We start from the raw sequence: 19,883 nt of genomic DNA on the forward strand, positions 1-19,883 counted from the left end.
ACATAACTGCAAAGCATGTGAAATACAGTGCCATAAAGATTGATCGGTGTAATTTTAGCTAACTTGATCTTGCCTGCTAATGCTGACGTATTGCAAGCTACCTTGCTTCTTAACTTTCAAATAATTTCAACGATCTTCTCTTTATACTAAAAGTCAGGTATACAGGCTAAATTTAAGCAAATATGCTGGTTTCTTGATCGTAGTACAACATATGACATACAGAACATACAATAGTGCAACATAACAGTGCAGTGCAACAGTAAACTGTCTGGTATAGTTCGGTAGTATATAGCTGTATGTGTGTATCAGTATGCTATGTTAGCTGATAAGTAGTTTTAGTTTAGTCTCAAAGTTTGTAGTAAAACAATCATAACTGTGTAATTTTAATTATGCTACCTCATCTGTCAGCATAATGCTGTTGAATCACGTTCAGTCTCTTTGTACGTTACGTCATTGTTTTGGCCGATGCTCACTCGCTCACGTCCCTATGGAGTGTGTGCATGAGCACAAGCAACAGGTAGCTGGCTGCAGTTCACTTAATGGCCACAGGTGTCATTAATAACAAGGGTTTCTAAATCTTACATACTGCACCTTTAACTTGGCTGTGTAAAGACCCCTTTAATGTGGCATATTTCCTTGGGCTACTAAATCAATTTGATCCCCTTCAACATTAAAATGCACTGACAATGCTGGAAACACAGTGCTGCATTGTGAGCTGAAAATTAGCGATAAATCGAACATGAACCTCCAGACAGGCCACACATCATCATCCGTTCTCTCAAAGGCAAAGAGTACCAGGAGGATGAGGGCTGCTCTTCAGCTGTATCAGATAAGCTAAGCACCCCACACTTCAACAGTTATATCCCTGGAGCTCAGCCAGATGGTTCCCATCAAACTGTGCTAAGGATGAACAAACAGCGTAAAGTATATTATCTCATCCGTGTTGATTGAGGCTTTTGAGAAGCAACAGACCTAAATTGCAAGCTATTCTCTAGAGGCTGAAGGTGTGGTGGTTTATCGTACTGGTGCTAAAGTGACCCTCCTGCTATTCAGTTCACCTCTCTGTCCAAAACTACCAACTGAGACTCAATTCAATTACACGGCCAAGTGGGCAGGCAGTAAGAGGTGTAGGTCACCATAAGAACAGTGCAGCAACCCAACAAAAACTCATCCAGCTGAGAAAAAGAGGGAAAAAAGTCACTCACCCTATCAGAGCATAAAACTTTTAAGGGGAGAAAATAAAATTACAGAGAGTGGTTTGTCCTATGCGTGAAGGACCGTTTGTTTATCTTGAGTTTTTTTCAATGTGGAGAGCAGCTGACTGGACACTGCCAGAGCCCTCTCTCTCTCAATTAAAGGCACTGCTTTCCCACCTACACTTAGTTCATCCTGATACTGTGAACCAAGTCATTAGAGCCCAGAAACAGCAGCAAGATTCTGTTCAGGCAAGTTAACTTATTCTGCCAACATACACAAATAGAGAAAGAACATAAACCTTGAATAGAGGTCTTTTCCACATACAATCAGAAGTGCAATGTGATTTAAAGCAGCCCTGTACATTGAGAGTAAATAATTCGCATATGCGACCAAATTTTGCTAAGCGGTTAAAAATGTCTGTTATTAGCGGCTGGTCGTAAATATTCAGATTTCACTCACCAGTGATTGAGTTGTGTAGTGGCGAAGAAGAACTTTAGCACCGAGATCCTTTCACTGCATGCTGTGTCTCAAAAGAAAATGTAACTTATTTGGCTGCAGTGGGTCCCGAGTTGTCGTGCATCATGGTGTCACCATCTCTTTAGCTGAGCCATGATATCCCAGGGTTACATTTATATTGCGTTTAACGATGTCAACACTGATTTTGCTAAAACTATTCTACCGACTGTTTTCACAACAATCTCTGAGGTGATATACAACTAACTTAACTCAGAGCACTTCCTGAGATGGTCAAAGATCATTTGCAGCATTCACATATGCAACATTATTCTTGCGATTTGTTTCTGCACAACTGACAGATGACCAAAATCACCTGCCGCTGCAAAAAAAAAAGGACCCGCATTTGGTGTGTGCTAATTTCATACCCTGGCGGTAACTACTGTAGCATTTTTAAACGAATTAAAGGGTAATATAATATAAAGCATATTGTTATAAATGTACACTAAATAATAAAAAAATAAATAAACATTCTGCTAGATTTACGTTGCTTAAGGCAGAACGCATCATCATTGTCTGTGGGGTGCATATAAGGGTCCATTTAAACCTTTAAAGACACACTTACCATGAGCTCAGAGGTTATTCATCGATGGTATTTGCTTCCACTGAAACCATCAGTATACCTTATTTCAACTTCATTGTTTAAAAATCGTGTTTGACAGCGGAATTCCTTTTGAACAACTACATTACCCATGGTCCAGCAGACAAAGCTTCACCAATCAGAGAACAGCTGCCAACAAAGCCTACAAAACATGCTCCCGTTTTACAAAGGGGCCTCAGTTTGTTCCTGGGAGGCAGCAGATGCCCTAACCCCACCCCCACCCTGCTTCTAACCATATTGAGCCTGTAAGACAGAGTACTCTGCAAGGAACAACCAGAAGCACATTTCTCCCATCGCGGAAACGTGCCTAGCAGCAATCGCCCACTCCCATGACGCACTGTGAATGATGTAACCGAGTTGGTCTCCATTAACCCTTAAACTATTTATCTGTGTACATATCGGAATATTTTGCAATAAATGTAAAATACATTGTTTCTATACTTATAATCAACAACCTAAAATCAACAGTTTTATATAATCGCATAATTTCGTTATTCAATTACATAATTCGCAATGTTTCATGGGATTGTAGTTTGTGCCCTCGTGAAAGACGGCAAGTACACAGTCTTGTACCTTTGTCTTTATGTCAGATTTTCAAATACTTTTTTAGGCTCAAAACAAAGTTTGTGATTTGTTGTGGCTGGTTGGTTTGGTTCATGGCCTACAACTTTTTGGAGGATTTTATGAAAAGCCTATGGAAGAAATTAATGGGAAAAGTCATGAAACGGTACCTGGAAAAGTCAGGAAAATCCTACGGTTCCTGTATTTTACAAATATGGAACCAGTTCTGAACAAGAACTAAATCTCGGTTCCCAACCCTAAAGGCCCCGATATACTTCCAGAGAAGTTCTTCTTTGTTCTTCTTTCAGGGGTAAAAAAAACTTCGAAACAGCCGAGCAACGGTATACTGTTTGTGAACATTCAGACACCCACCACACCACTGTGGGAGGTGTTTAGAGGAGCATTTGAGGATGCTACATGTAAAACTAAACTAATGTGACATTAAAATTAGCTATCAATGACTTAATGTCTCATTCTATGAGTAGAATTCACACTAGATCTGTTAAAGAAGCTGTTTTAACCACTCGATGATGATTTAAATATATATGCAGTAGAAAATGTTTAATTTGTCTTGTTTGCATTGTGAATTCATGAAGCTAATGCACTAACGCTATACACGGCCATAATATGCACCAAATACACTCTGTTATTGTAATTTATGATGACACTGATACTACTGCAAAAACAGTGTTAATATTCAGAATACAGACAAAAGAATGGCGATAGAAGGCATATCTTACTTTAGACAGATGTGTGAATGGCTTTCGCTGCAAATGGCACATGAGTGAATGGGCACATGAGAATATTTGAGTAGATTTGATTCCTTTTCTAGACTAATTAAGCCAAAAATAAATAAATAAATAAATAAATCGCATGACATGGTCTTGGAAAATGTCTCTAGGCAAACAATCGTACAGATGTAGGTAAATTTGCACCAGCTCACTAATAACTCTGTATGCAGGTGTGTACACGTTGAGTACTGACTGAAAAACCTAAACATAGTAGTAGGTGGAGCTTCAGGTCACACCTACCGATGATGTGGACCAATGGCAGTAAGAAGGTGTTTAGCAGCTAGTAAGAATTTTTCCTAAAAGTTCAGCCAGGCGAGTTGTAACGAACCACTGAAACTAATGTAAAAACACCTTCTTTATGGCCAGATTTTGCTCTAAATGACGTCATACCCATTCGTTCTTCGATTTCGTATTAAGTATATATGGGCCTTAATGTTGTCCTACAATGGCAAAATCCAGTAACTATGATAACCCTGAAACTGAGAAAATGACTTCAAAGATTTAGTGTGGATTTTGTATGCAATTTTCATACTATTTCACAGAATAGTTGAGCCAAACCCATCTGTCACAGGACAGATTTTAGGATGTATACACTTGTTACTGTATTTTGCCTATGCAGGAAAGGCCTGTAGGTGGTGTGTTATAATGCAGTAATATGGCAGATCCTTTCGTAGTGCCTAGGATAGAGGAAAATTTCTCATTCTGTATGAACAATATGTAACCATAAACAAAACTTATACGAGCCAGACTCAGCAACAGATTCAGCAGGTTTTATTTTGATGTAATAGCTTATTTTCTGAAGGCATAACTGCACTAGTAGAATACCTGAGCTGGGCAGGGACGACTGGATAGGTTGTAAAGTTTGGGGCCAGGGTGAGAACTTTGCTGTCTCCTCTAACAAACTGGATTCTGGGTGCTGTTTTCCAGCGGAAGCTGGCTTGAGTTGAGGCATTTGGCTGGTTCTTGCACACAGTGTGTCCATTCAGCCCTGCTCCTGACAGCACTAGGGCTCCGGCCAGTGGCAATACAGGCTGTGCTGAAGCGTGGGTGACCAACTACAATGCCCTCTTTAACTACCAGCCTGTGCCCACCTCCCTGTACCCCACCCTGACTGCAGGGCCTGAAGTGTGCCAGAACTTTGCAGATGCAAGGCCTACTCACGAAAAAGCAGTTACATTGATGCTCATTTAAAACTTAACTTAAACTGAGTGAAAAGCCTAAAACAGAATAGACACATGTATCCAATCATGTTGTTAACTGGCGTATTTGCAAAGAAGCCAAGCATACAGTTACAGTAATGGTTAAATATTACCTTTCACTCTTTTGCTTGACATAAACAAATAAAGACTGAATTTTGAAACCTCACAGTCCACAGCAAAGCTACTTAAACAACTCTCCAGCTGACCCAACAGTATGAAAAGAAGCCCTTGCTTTGCCATTTGAGTATGGATGAATAGGTAAACAACTGTGTAAATGGCTCTGGTATGCACAAATTGATGACCTTTAACCTTATGAACCCTAAAGAGAGTCATTTTTGGTTCAGGCTCATCACTTGCATTCATTCATCCTAACAAAACAGTAAACCAAGCTCAGCATTCCAAAAGTTTGCGTTCTTTCTTTCTTTCTCTCTTTCTATCTTCCTTTACATTTCCATTTAGTCATTAAGTAGATACTTTTTATCCAAAGATAGAAAGATCTTTCTTTCTTCCTTTCTTTCAGTCTCTCTGTCTATTGTAAGGCATGTCTCCTGGATGTTTGAAAAAATAAATGGATCCACCTGTGGTGTGGTCACATTCCATGGCCCACATTATGCAATTAACAAGTTGTTGGGAGGTAAAAACACCTTTCCTTTTGTATACTACAGAGTCGAACGTAACACATGTACCTGGCAAAGTACGGAGATAACCTGAGGCAGATTCAGATCACACTGGGGTTCTAGGTCATGTGAGAGCTCTGCCCTTTCCCAAGCATTTGAACATTCTCCTGGCTGTAGTTCAAACACCCACAGGAGATCATGGGTCGAGGCCAGAGTTATGAGGTCATTATTTCTTGTACTAACATAATAAGGTTGAACACTCAGGTCATCTAGGAGTGGAGGGTCATCTTATCTGAACAAGATTTCATTAATCAACATACCATCAGAAATTACAGCAAGCAGCAGGCATCACCCCTACTGTGCTGGATACACAAAGGCCAGAGTGATCCACCTGAGGGTAGGAACCCTGGTAAATACGCTGTAGTGAGAGCATAGAGGGACCTCTGTATCTGTAGAGCTCTGGTCTATGTAAACAGGCTGAATTCATGGCAAAAAATGTTGTTCATCCAAAACATATTCACCTCATGTTACTGGTGTGCTCCAAAGTAAAAAGGACAGAGATACAAAGATGACATTGTTGCTTTAATATCATTGTGTCCTTGAATATCATTGTGTGGGAGTGCCATCTGGAATATGAAACAGTTAATTGTAGGGATATGCACAAATAATCGACTAATCGAGCACTTGTTCTAAACCAGCTATTCAAATATTAAAAACACTACTGGAATATCACAAACTGATTTTTCTTTTCGCATTTGCCTGCCTTGAGCAGCGCTGAATGATGTACTTTCCCTCTGAATCTCTCACCAAATATCTCAGTTACAATACAAGTCCCTTGGGGGGCACAGTGGATGTGTGTCGTTGAGGTGTTGGATGAGAGAATATGATATGATGGCATCTGTGCTTTTGAAAGCAAAGCCTAGTGTAGCACTAGCAATAGTTGTAATATTTTTATTCTTATTGAATTCTACTGTATTGATTTTCAGTTTTAGTTGGAGTCACGCAAGCCAACAGATGAGAATCTGCTTTTACAGTGGAAAGAAACCGAGAAGCAAAATTCTGAAACTTATGAGACCAGTATGTGTGTTGAATCTCTTAACACAGGCAGAGCACATTTAAAAAAAAAAAAAAAAGCTTTATATCCTGCTGCTTAAAGGTGCTGTGAGAGATTTTAGCCGTTATGGAACTTCCATGAGACTGAGCCTTTAAATTAGACATGCCCCCTCTTTCCAAAACATACCCTACAAAGATATTGTTGAGACCGTCACCGAACAGTAGAGTTGTACGTCTTCTTACAGTTGACAAACACAACAGTAGCAAAATACCTGACAACTGTTATGAATATGAATATAACATTAAACCTGAATGATCCGCTTCAACTACTACTATGGGAATGTGCAAAATGATTGACAGGCATTAAGCACATAAAAGTTTTATGATTGGCTGATCAAAGAATGTGTCCACGGCCAGCAGTTACATTTTTGTTTGCTGTTTACACAGTCTAGTGTTGTCACAGAGACCGGTGAGATATCTCAGGACACTTATTTCAGTGATATCTTTCAGGGAGAAGGAACAATTTCTGCATACCATTCCATAAAAAATAAAAAAAATCACTTACAGCACAAGGCAGATGCTTGATTTTCTTTAAAATACCGTACTGGTCAAAAGTTTTGAAACACTTGACTGAAATGTTTCTCATGATCTTAAAATCTTTTGATTTGAAGGCGTATGCTTAAATGTTTGAAATTAGTTTTGTAGACAAAAATATAATTGTGCCACCAAATTAATTTATTTCATTATAAAACTAAAATTTAATTAAAAAAAAAGTTTTTGAGATTGATGAAAAAGAAAAGATGCCAATAAGTGCCCAACATAGATGGGAACTCCTTCAATACTGTTTAAAAAGCATCCCAGGGTGATACCTCAAGAAATTGGTTGAGAAAATGTCAAGAGTACATGTCTGAAAATTCTAGGCAAAGGGTGACTACTTTGAAGATGCTAAAATATAACACAGTTTTGATCTATTTTGGATTTTGTTTAGTCACAACATAATTCCCATAGTTCCATTTATGTTATTCCATAGTTTTGATGACTTTACTATTATTCTAAATGTGAAAAAAAAAAAAAAAATGAAAAAAAAAAAAAAAGAATAATAAAGAATGAGTAAGTGTTTCAAAACTTTTGACCGGTAGTGTATATTCTTCTGTGTTCTGCAGAACAAAGAAAGTAATATGGGTTTGGAACACATGAGGGTGAGTAAATAAAGACAGAATTTAAATGTTTGGGTGAACTATCCCTTTTATATAAAATATATTTTGGATATTTTCTGGTTGTTAAACAGGTGATCAATGTGTGTGATTAACTGTACCTGTTGGTACTCTGCTAGGACACCTGTGTGAACTTGTGGGGAACTTGTGGGAAACTGACTTCATACATACATTAAAAATTACCTTGGGGCGGAGGTCACGTCACGCCATGCAAGAAGCAGACGTGTGAGCGACGAGCTCTGCTCACTTTGCTAAATATTTAATTATTTTCATGTTATAATCCGGTGAAATTTGATACACCCAGTTACACATTTGCTCTTTGAGGCAAAACATGGCAAAGAAGTCAAAATCCTCGGGCTCTGAAGACATTAAAAGACACTTATGTGTTCAGGATGAAAGCCCCGAGAGGCCTATAGACCGGGGACTCGATTTGAATGGAGCGGCGGGAGAGAAGATCCAGCGTCAGTTGTCCAACATGTCTTGCTGACTTGGAGGATCTCGCTGTAATACGTCGATCAATTACGGCGATGGAAATAAAATTCTCCGAGTTAGTTACAAGAGTGACTGATGTTGAGAGATGAATCAATTGTCTGCAGTCTTCGGAGAGGGAATTAACCGCTAATCCGCCAGCGACCAAAGTTGATTTGGAACATCTCCTTGAAAAGCTTGAAGAGCATGTTCGAATTGTTGGAATTCCTGAGCATTCAGGAAGGCGGAGGGCAGAGATATGGTGAAATTCCTAGTCAAGCTTTTCCCGAGTCTGCTCGACATAACAGGCCATAAACTGGAAATCGAGCAAGCTCACAGAGTCCCAGCTCACAGATTTGCTGAGGGAGAAAGGCCCCGATCAATCCAGGCCAAATTTCTGAGATCATCCGATAAAGATCTTGTGTTGCACCAGGCGAGGAGCAAAGGGAAGCTTTATCAAGGATATTGATTCTGTATATGTGTGTTCTGCTATTTATATTTAATGGTTGAATCAATAAATAAAATGTTAAATCGCAAAAAAAAAAAAAGAAAAAAAAAATACCTTGGGTCCAGGTTGGTTAAAATATCTTGAAAAGTGAAGTTAGCGCTGAGAAAAGATCTGGCATCATTTGTTTTGCAGATGCCACTTGGTTTGATATTTTGTATAAATGGCATTCAAACATTTTAAGTGTGGCTTACTGTGCCCGCTTTTTGGGGGCAATGTATTGTTAATGTTTTGCAATTATAGCCATCAACTTTCATTACATGAACATTAAATAAGGATCAATTTCGATTTCATGTAGACTTAAGTGTCCCATCAGCAGCCAACAACCAAATTATAGAAGAAAAAAAAAATGGCCCATCACCTCTCAGGCAGAGACTAAAGAGCAAGGGCAAACAACATTAAGCACAGCCTGAGGGAGCAATCTCTCCTCACAAAAGCATTTCCACATCCACAGCATGCTATTGTATGTGGGATCAAGCTGTGTGGGTTGTGTGGAAGGCAGAGATGACATCATACCAGCCAATCACTCTCATTAAGTTCAGCTATTTCCTGTTTCCATCACCCATCACAACAAGCCAGCTATGAATTACAGCTTTTCAGCAACAAATGGTTGTTTAACTGTGATGACACCAGGAAGGTGTTCGCCTGGTTTTTAGATGGCGACATCATAAAGGAAGGACACAGAGAGGAATGTGCAGGCAGAAGTGCCAAGAATGTGGTTGCCTCCATTCTGCAGTTGACTTGTTAAAACTTGAAAGGCCTGACTGCAACAGTTAGCACCAACAGTAGTCCCCAATCATTCAGAAAACCACAGGTTCCTGTCTCTGCGGCACTGGAAAATATATTATCCCCTTGTGCAAACTCTGGCTAAGCTAAATCATTTCCCATTTTATTTTGTCAGAGAGCCCAGAGATTTTCCTCTTTAAATGAATCTTTAAAATAACAATGGGGTTCATGACCTTCTACTGCTATCCAAGAAACATTGCTCAGAAGTGAAAAATCATAATACCAAAAACAAAAAATATACTGTATTACATATTTAGAATAGAGATTTATAAAGAGGCATTTTGACTGCTCGAGTACTCCACAGATAAATCAACTGAGTACCTGGGGTGGGATTGGGGGCAATGGAGCGAGTTCAGTTCTGTTATTTAGTATTTGTTAGTTAGATGGATGTGTTTGGCTGTTGTATCGCTTTCTGTGTGTGTGTGGTTTTTGTTTTCAGTATCTAGCGCAGCAAGAATGCTGTTTTTATATAGGTGTGTTATAGATCTGTACAAAGTTGCTGTTCCTTTCCAACTCTAACAAATTGGACTGCAAGGTACATAACGCATGCAATACCACCATTAATCAATTATAAAATAAAATAAAAACTTTTACAGTAAAAAAATTTTTTTAAATCAAGTCATGCAGTTATTGTGTTATCATGACTGAGCATTGCTGTCACTTGAGTACTTGTGCCCATCACCAAAATTTAGAAGGAATCCAACCAGTACATGGGAAACAAATTCCTCTAATATTGAAGTGGGATTATTTTTGCCAAGCAATGAGTCCATTTTGAGCATACAGACCACAGGGATGATTCAAATAAACCATCAAAACACCATCAAGACGAGCGTCACTAGCCTCCTTAAACTTTCAGACCGAGTCGGGTTTTTAGGCATTTTGAAGAAAATGACAGTCTTCTTCCAAACCGAGCACTGTGAATCAGTGTTTCTTCTCTCTTCCCCCTTTAGTGCCACAGTAAACAAGTCTTGATCTCATAGGGAGCTCTTTCTAAAATTGACATTGACTTCTGAGAACTCAAACCAGCAAATTCTAACATGCATGACCATGAAGAATGAACATGCACTAGGAATTTATGAAGATGTCCTTCAGCTCAAAGCAGGCACCTCAATGTCATTTCATTATATCAGGGGAATGCCGATGTACAATTCAAGTTTAGGGTCACAGTGCAGGAATAAAGAGCAGTTCATTTACTGAGCAACAGCCAGACCACCTGGCTACTTGGTGAGGAGAACAGGCACCCTGGAGCAGTGAGATGTAATCTCAGCACGGACTATGAAAAGAGGCCCGTTTTGTCACCTACACAAAACCCCATGCATCTCAGCACAGGGATGGGGGCTGAAGCAGGGCTGAACGTGTTATTCAGTGAGATACTGAGTGTTCCTAACACACAACAGCTGCAGGACAAAAGGGGCCAACTTAATTTCATTACCCAGGAGGTTTTTAATATTTCTCACATAGTTTGACATTTCCCTCCTGCTGCTATATATAAATCAAAAATGCACAGCATGAACTGTTACCTACTTAGTGAATCGGGCATGAGGGTTATAACACTGCTGTGATGGGAGGGAGGGTTTGTTCATTGCTCATAGTCTGAATTGCAAAATAAGGTATCAATATGTTCACACTGATGATATCACCAAATATGCTAATTGTTTCCAAAGACAAGATCAGCCAGATGAAGTCTCTGTGGAGGCGTCTTGCAAAAGAACTTTAATTTGTAGGGGTTTTTTCTCGCTGGTATTAGTGAGTCCAGGCACGAAACGCACAGGTCTTGCACAAACACTCACTTTCAGCATGAAACTTTGGCTGGAGCCATATGTGTGAGTGCAGCTGCAGACCTGAACTAAATCATATTGTGTTGCTTCTCTGTTTTAAGCATTACAGCCCTTTCCTGTATATTGCCAAAACTAAACACACCAAACTGACATGGACCATTAGAGATATTGTATAGCAAATGTACTTTTTTCTTTAAGAGCAGCTGTATAAATGACAGAGATTAGATAGACTGTGGGATGCTCGCAAGTAGGGATGTAACGTTTTCAAGGTTTCACAATATACCTCGGTTTTAAAACGGATGGTTATCATTTCGTTGAAATCTTCTAACTGATGGTATTGCATAAATATAAAGACAGATTTTTTCAGAATTAAAAAAAAAAATCAAAATCTGTTTAAGACAGAATTGGCGACATTAACACAGCATCATATAATCTTGGTGAGATAAAATAAGTCTTTAAATTGCACCTTCCTCATGTTACATTCGACTGTCACTCAATTGGAAAGGTGACATGCAGGTGTTGCGAGCACAGCGCATCACCAGCACGTCAGAAGTCCAGCACGAGAGCATCATACAGACAATTCCAAGCCTGAACCTTTATTTACGCCACCAAAGTGGTTGAAGTCCGCTGTCTGGGATTATTTTTGGGTATGTTAAAGACCCACAAGGCACCATCAATGTTGATGGTTACCCAGTCTATAAAGTTTGTCACAAAAAAGTGTCGGCTCAGGCGGGAAACAGTTCAAACCTTAAGCACCATCTCCGTAAGCACCATCCCAAAGGAATTTGCGGAGATGAATGTAAGTGGAAATACAGTATACAGAATAATAAATTATAGCCCATTTCATAAAAACACCAGATTCAATGTAGTTTTACATGATACGTACACTATAAAATGTAATAAGTTGACTTTAAAATAGTGAGGAAACCAATTGCCTTTAAAAAATTTCTAGTTCACGAGCAAAATAAGTACATTTACGGCCAATTTACTTTAAGGCAATTGGTTTACATGCTTTTGTAAGTAAGGTTAACTAATAGATTTTACAGTGTAATAACTAGGTAGGCTAAAGTTATGTTTATGCTTTCTGACACATTCACAAATGCAGCAAACGGATTTAAGCACTCATTCAACATTACAACGTGACAACTGTTTGTTCTTTTACCTAAGTGCAACACAAGAGTAGGCCAACAATGTGTTTGATACTACTAATATGTTTTATTTGTAAAACATTGTACTAAATAGGGTTTACAAAGTGCATGGCTTTTAGTGTGCAGGAAATTGCCAATGACAATATGCATGCAGAAAATTGACAGTGGCAGAAAATAGACAGTATTGGGCAAAATGCCAAAAATTAACTGTAAATAAATAATATATATTCAGTAGGTATTGTTTAGAATTAAACAATCACAAATGCAACAATTTGCTGAATGCATACAAACGCATATCTGACGTGTTAACCTGGGTAATAATCATTACAAATTATTACTATTCAATTCCATAAATCATAAAACAACAAAATATTTTTTTAGTTATAATCATCTGACTACTGTACAATTTTTTTTTTACATTTGTTTTTTTAAATTATTATTATTGTTTTAACTGTTTGTAATTTTTTCAGCCATTTTTTTACCTTGTCAGATTAAGAGATTTTCCAGGGCCCAGTTGTTCAGAAGTAATCCGATCAGATTTCGGCTATCGGATTGGATCAAATCTTGAAAATGGGTTGTTCAAAAGAAGAAGAAAAAAAAAAGGATTCTGAAATCGGATTAGATCAAGTAATCCAGTTTTTGTTTTGATCTGGATCAAACCTTCAGTATGTGTTGTTCAAAAATTTTTAGTAGAATTGGGATACCTTTGATCCAAAAAATCAAGATTATCCTGATCCCAGCAGAAGGGTGGATTCAGGGTGAATTTCAGGAACAAATGTAATAAAACTTAGTAAAATAATACAACATTTGTATCATGTAGTATATATACATTTATTTATATTTTGCACTTGATTTAACCGTTACAGTGATAAAGTAGATAATGTAGACATTAGGCTACCTATTAATCCTTTCATTACAGTAAAGAAAGAAAAAAAAAAACATAAAATTGTCCCCATAAAATAATCCCCCAAACAGCTGCCAATATCAAGCAAAAATAATATAATTTTAACTGTCATTTATCACTGTATATTAATTACAATGACACAACCATCAGAGATGAACCAGTCAAAAGTAGTTTCTAACAAATTCATCCCTTATTGCATGTCCAGTCAGTCCCTCATTCTGAGAGAATGCCAGAGGTTAGTCTGGGTCTTCAACAGGCTCAGGTGCATCATAAACGTCATCACATGATTTAAAACACATGTTCAAAATATCCACAATGTATTTGTGAATAATGTATATTTGTTTGTTTTTATTTATTTATTGTGGGTCAGATGAGAGTCTGACTGTTTAAAAAAAATTGAAAATGGAGGGGGATGTTTGTATTGTTTTATTGTGCTGTTTTCTGTCTCTTTAAATAAAAACACTTAAAGTGACCCCACGCTGGCTATTCTACCTGTTGTTCTTTACATAGCTAAGTAGCCTACATTGTGATATGTAGTCCCATTTAGAGCACTGGTAATCTGGATTTTGTAATCTTGAAAAATCTGTATCTGGATCAGGGTGATCCATTCCAATGTTGCCTTGAAAAACCGGCACAAAAGTAAGATGTATTACCAGATCCTGGACAGCAAAACATAGGATTTTCAAATCCAGATCATTCTGATCCAGATTAAACTTTTTGAACAACTGGGCCCTGATGTTTAAGATCAAAAGTTAAAGGATTCAAGTAGAAGAAATAAAAAATAAAGTTCAAGAATTTTTGAACAATAACCGAAATATTTCTCTGTGTGTTATCAAACATAATTCATAACCAAACATTAAATTGCTAATGATATTATCAATGCAACTCAGTACCGTGATACCGCGGTAATTTGTGTAACGGTTATCACGTCATACCGTTACACCCCTACTCGCAAGTTTACCACATTGGAAAATTGACCGGGTAAGACCACAGCACATGACAGAATGCCTTTTTTTTTATTCATTTAAATACTTATTACAGCATTAATACAAACACAGTCTAACCTAAGACCATTGCACTCAAAAACAAAAACAACATTCAGAAAATTTTCCCATGCAATTAAATTGCTTTTTTTCATCCAAAACTAATTTATTTGAATGAGCTGTTCAAACTTAAATTAATTTAGTCACATATACATAACAATTTGTCAAAACCATCATTTTAATTATGTTGAGGCAGCTTAATTTACACCAATTTTATTTTATTTATTTTTTGGTCAAACTTTTATTGTTGTAAGTAAACAACCTGTGAACTTATTGTCTCAGCAAAAGAGGAAAACGTCTTGCCGATGAGTTTTAATTCAAGCGTTTCAACAAGGCATGTGGGGGTCATTAAAATCCTACACAAAACCTCAATGACGGTGACACTAAACAGTCATACTTTTTGAAAAAGATGCACCCGCATGACACAAAACCCAAAGAGATAAACACAACACCACCAGTGCAAATACTGCAACAAAAAGCAAATATTAACACACGAATTCTTAGTTTTACTCATGCTAGGAACCTGACATCACATTTACATCTGGTTATGGCCAACGAAAATGATTTATGTTGTCCCAACACAAATAGATTAAGTGAACTTCCATTTTACAAATTTAAATTGATTGCACACGATGAAATTAAGTTGTGAAAAAAAATATTAATTTTTTTGTTTTAGTGTATAGTCATTTCAAAGTAATTCAAAGAGAAGTGTAAATGTCAAGCTAGGTTTTATATGAAAATGTTTACCTTTAAACTCAGGGCAATTTGACGAATGTATATCATATTAAGGTCCTCCAAAATACGAAGTTTCTCCTCCATGTCTGCGAGTCTGTCTATGGGCATCATTCAAGAGGGATATCAGCTTCAGTCTCCCACTGCACTTCTCCCTCCCCTTCAAACCATTAATCTGTCTTGAGAGTTGAGAAACATCATCAAGAGGTTTGAAGAAGCTGACTAGTATATGACTCGCACGATCCAAACGTATCCAATCTACAGCGTGTCCAAGTCAATCAGTTTTTCACATGTTACAGACGAGTCCGGGGAAAAAACAGCTCAGAAGGCGTCAAACATTTTAAAGTAAAAACATAGCTCATAAAGACTGCGAAAAGGACAATTGAAACAAGAGCTCTCCTAAATATACAGTCCGAAACCCGCGCTAACAGTCGCCCCACAAACTCTTCCAGCTGCTGTGCGCGATCAATCAAGCCAGTTCATTAACAAGCTACTCTAAAGGAAAGACACTTTCCAAAAGCAGTTTTCTTCTTTGTTTGCCTCTGAGCTGATGTGAGTGTGTCTGTGTGCTCTGGCAGGACCTTCCCACTAAAGGGCATCACAGCGCGAATGGACTGACTGTACTGCCTCCGCACCGGGCGCTCATTCACCATTCACATCACAACACAAAACTACCGGAGCGAGGCGCCAGGAGAGAAACTACACCCCCTTTACAAGCAAATGGCCGAACCTCACGCAATCTCGGCATTCACATGAACAATGATGGGAATTTTTAAAAATAGGTACAAAAATACTGTTACAAAACATATGGACAAGAATATCGGGTCTATAGGGAAAAATTGGAGTTCATCATCGAGCATAGGAAGTTATTCCGAATATGACAACACTACTGACGCCCAAACGGCTTGGTTCAGTTAGAACTATTCAGAAGTGTTCATCCCTATGCTCTATTCCTTTTGAAGACAATTCCCCTCCACTGTAAGAGCTTTAGATGGCTGAAAGGTGATAGCAGTCAGTCAGAACTAACTTTTTAAGCAATTCTGAGCGGAATTTCTGTTTGAAACGACCCTACAGCATGGATGTGCTCCCTTCAAAATGCCCTGCGAAGGCATGATCAGCGCCAGCTAGACGTACTCTACAGTTTTTAGGGGAGGTGCCTTCTTGTTCTATAAAGCATTTGATTGGACAAGGTTTCTCAACCTCTATGTGACGTCATGGATGTTCCTTTTAGACAAAATAGAGACTGTAGAAGGAATCTCGTAATTACAGCAATTCCGACATGACATGAATGCACTATTATGCAATATTCCAAGATGCTGATCTGCAAATCTGATTGGACCAGTGGACGCTTCAATATTTGTATTACTTTGCTTCTCCGTGTTTGTGGCTTTCCAAATAGTGGTGGGAATTTTGATCCATCGTTCACTTTGATTTTATTCGCCGATTCGTTCAGTGACCATTTCTTGAGATAGCATATTTAAGACAGTAGGTGGTGACATATGTGCGTCTTTTATGTTATGAGTGAGTCAAACATTGACTTAACGGATTCACACTTAAAAGATTAAGTTATGAACAAAACAACACTAGTTCAAAGCCAGAGTATAAGTGCAGTACAGAGAGTTGTTTCTGATGATGTGGCTTCGCTGGTGGAGAAAAAGAAAATGCACAAAATAACTGGCAGGGCTCAACGCTAAGAATTTTTTCTACTGGCCCGGTTGGGCCAGTGGGCCAGTGCTTCAGATTTTTACTGGCCCTGCCAATATTTTAACTGGCCCCAAAACAAAAATGACAAATAGCTGTTTTTACCATCATGGCTTTAAAAAATATGTACGAAGATAAATATTTTTTACAGATCTTATGTTTTTAATACAATGTTCCCCAGAGGCCTGGGTAGCTCAGCAAGTAAAGACGCTGACTACCACCCCTGGAGTCGCGAGTTCAAATCCAGGGCATGCTGAGAGACTCCAGCCAGGTCTCCTAAGCAACCAAATTGGCCTGGTTGCTAGGGAGGGGAGAGTCACATGGGGTAACCTCCTTGTGGTCGCTATAATGTGTGGTTCTCGCTCTTAGTGGGGCGTGTGGTGAGTTGTGTTTGGATGCTGTGGAGAATAGCGTGGGCCTCCACACGCGCTACATCTCCGCAGTAACACGCTCAACAAGCCACATGATAAGATGCGCGGATTGACGGTCTCAGATGTGGAGGCAACTGAGATTCGTCCTCCACCACCCAGATTGAGGCAAGTCACTACACCACCACGAGGACTTGGAGCGCATTGGGAATTGGGCACTCCAAATTGGGGAGAAAAAAAATAAAAAATACAATGTCCCCCAAAATTGAATCACATTTATAATTATCAAGATATTATTTATGCTTTATGTAATCCCACATATGCGCTTTACAGATATAAATTCATAAATACATCATATTAAGCTGTCTTGCCATTTGCACATGTGTTTTTAAGCCAAGAGTTCTGTGGAGGAAATGATGGGTTTTCGGTCTCCCGTTTAGTCGTGCAATTTTTGCCCATGTGTAGTGTTTTCACAAGAAGGATCAAAGTTTATTCACTGAGAGAACTGAGAGAACAGACTTGCTACTAAATCGGTTGTGATGTGTAATATACAGTAGGTAGATATTAGGCCTAATCTGAGAATTAACAATGTGTATATAACATGAAATCAGACAACCCAAACAAGACCAACACTGGCTGATATACAGAGAAAAAAACAAAAATACCTGTATGGTCCAGAAATGAGACATGTAACAGGTGTTTTATGAGGATGATATGAAGTAGACTGTTTCAAATATTCATCTTCACCCTGCAGCTGAACAGCTCTGATAATAATAGCCTGATAGCCATAGTGATCTTGCCTCTTTTCATATCAAACGGCATTATCATGTCGAATTCATGTTTACGTTATGAAACATTACCTAATTAAATGTATACTTACATTTTGGATATTGAGCAGCTCGTGATTTCCAGACATGTGTATAACTGGGGTTTAACAAAGTTTATTACGTCTCATTCGGCGCTTCATCTCTTCAGGCTAATTAATGAGGAAATGTTTTTTTTGTTTACAGGGGGAATAAAACTAGTGCTCTGTCCCTTTACGAGAGCACATGCATGTTAAACAATCTATGCTGCACGGAGAGAGATGATGATGAGACATATGCACGGAGAGACATTAATTTTCAGTCCTATAGAAAGAAACTGTTGATTTCTTGTGTTCCAATGTGTGGATTACTAATTTTCACCAACATGTAAAAACGAAAAATGTGGGATTTCACGCAGTGTGAACACGGAATGTGCGGGGATACTTAAAGTGTTGCACAAGACGTTAAATCCCACTACGAAATTCATTAAGTGGGTTTTTTCCTGCTATTTTCTACACATTGGTAATAGCTGCTGCTAAGACACTTGGAAAAGAGTGAGGACAGTGCTAGGAGAGTGCGCTCGGTGTCTGCATGATCTTGTGCGTGCACACGACTGTGCCTTGGCGCATCCAGTATATTATGCGTTTGCGTGTCTTTGCGAGATAAATATACTCGCGCTTGCTCCTCGGTTAGAAGACTTCGTGCGCTCCGTGAAATTTTTGTGCTCTCTCGCTTGTTGTTTGATTGCACTAATGTTATAAATGCAGCACTGTCCTCATCGGGCAAGTGACAGTTCTAGCAACTGGCCCGAATCTTTCTCACACTGGCCCCGGGCCATTGGGCAGACCTTATTGTTGAGCCCTGACTGGCCAATTTTATCTGAAACATAAGTTATTTAATAATTTTCTTGTTTGTTTAACTGTTGTATAAAAGCAATGCCACACTCGCAATCATGCCGTTGTTCCGTATATTGATTATAGCCGCGCTGATACACAGAACAACAGAACTCTTTCTCATGTGATGTTGCTTAAAGTTGCACTCAGTAATTTGTGTGGATGCAGCATTATTCAAACGCAATAGTTTACCGATAAATTACCGATGCCATTGTAGAAATTCTTTGTTCACCATCAGCCATGATTTTTTTTTTCTCCCCCTTTCTCCCCAATTTGGAATGCCCAATTCACATTGCGCTCTATGTCCTCGTGGTGGCACAGTGACTCGCCTCAATCCGGGTGGCGGAGGACAAATCTCAGTTGCCTCCACGTCTGAGACAGTCAATCCGCGCATCTTATCACGTGGCTTGTTGAGCGTGTTACCGTGGAGACCTAGTGCATGTGGAGGCTCACGCTATTCTCCATGGCATCCATGCACAACTCACCGTGTGCCCCACTGATAGCGAGAACCACATTATAGTGACCACGAGAAGGTTAACCCAACATGACTCTACCCACTCTAGCAACCGTGCCAGCTGGTTGCTTAGGAAGCCTGTCTAGAGTCACTCAGCATGCCCTGGATTCGAACTTGTGACTCCAGGTGTGGTAGTCAGCGTCTTTACTTGCTGAGCTACCCAGGCCCCACTGTCAGCCATGATTAATGTAATCCATGAGTAATTGAATCCAATAACAGGGTGGTTTGGTTACTGAGATCAAGCAAGCAGGATTCTGCTGGTCATGTGATCTTAACATGGCAGCACCAAATGAGGAGACCCTCCCAATATAGTTATTAAACTGGTTTTACAAGGTTACTGATATGACTGGAATCTTAATCTTATATGAGTGGTCATGATTTTAAACTTACAAAATTATTATTATTATTATTTTTACTTAAGGAGCAAAACATTTTAATAAGGAAAAGAATTGCTGAGTGCACCTTTAAATAATAAGCACTAAAAGGCTGTTATA

At 38.8% G+C, this 19,883-nt stretch overlaps 1 protein-coding gene across 4 annotated transcripts in view; it reads right to left on the minus strand.

The window, feature by feature from the left end:
* The window catches only part of LOC127424551 (rhotekin-like), a 118,859-nt gene that overhangs the window by 62,708 nt on the left and 36,268 nt on the right, over window positions 1-19,883 (minus strand). The window contains exon 1 of one of the 4 annotated variants that reach the window (XM_051669908.1): window positions 15,126-16,042. The exons of the other annotated variants lie outside the window; for them this stretch is intronic. Within the exon in view, the coding sequence (XP_051525868.1) occupies window positions 15,126-15,224 (99 nt within the window). The 5' untranslated portion in view covers window positions 15,225-16,042. Of the gene's footprint in view, window positions 1-15,125; window positions 16,043-19,883 lie in introns of those variants that run through there. 4 annotated transcript variants of the gene reach the window in all.

The sequence above is a fragment of the Myxocyprinus asiaticus genome, chromosome 3 (genome assembly GCF_019703515.2).
Source record: "Myxocyprinus asiaticus isolate MX2 ecotype Aquarium Trade chromosome 3, UBuf_Myxa_2, whole genome shotgun sequence".
In the NCBI taxonomy this organism is placed as follows: Eukaryota; Metazoa; Chordata; class Actinopteri; order Cypriniformes; family Catostomidae; genus Myxocyprinus; species Myxocyprinus asiaticus.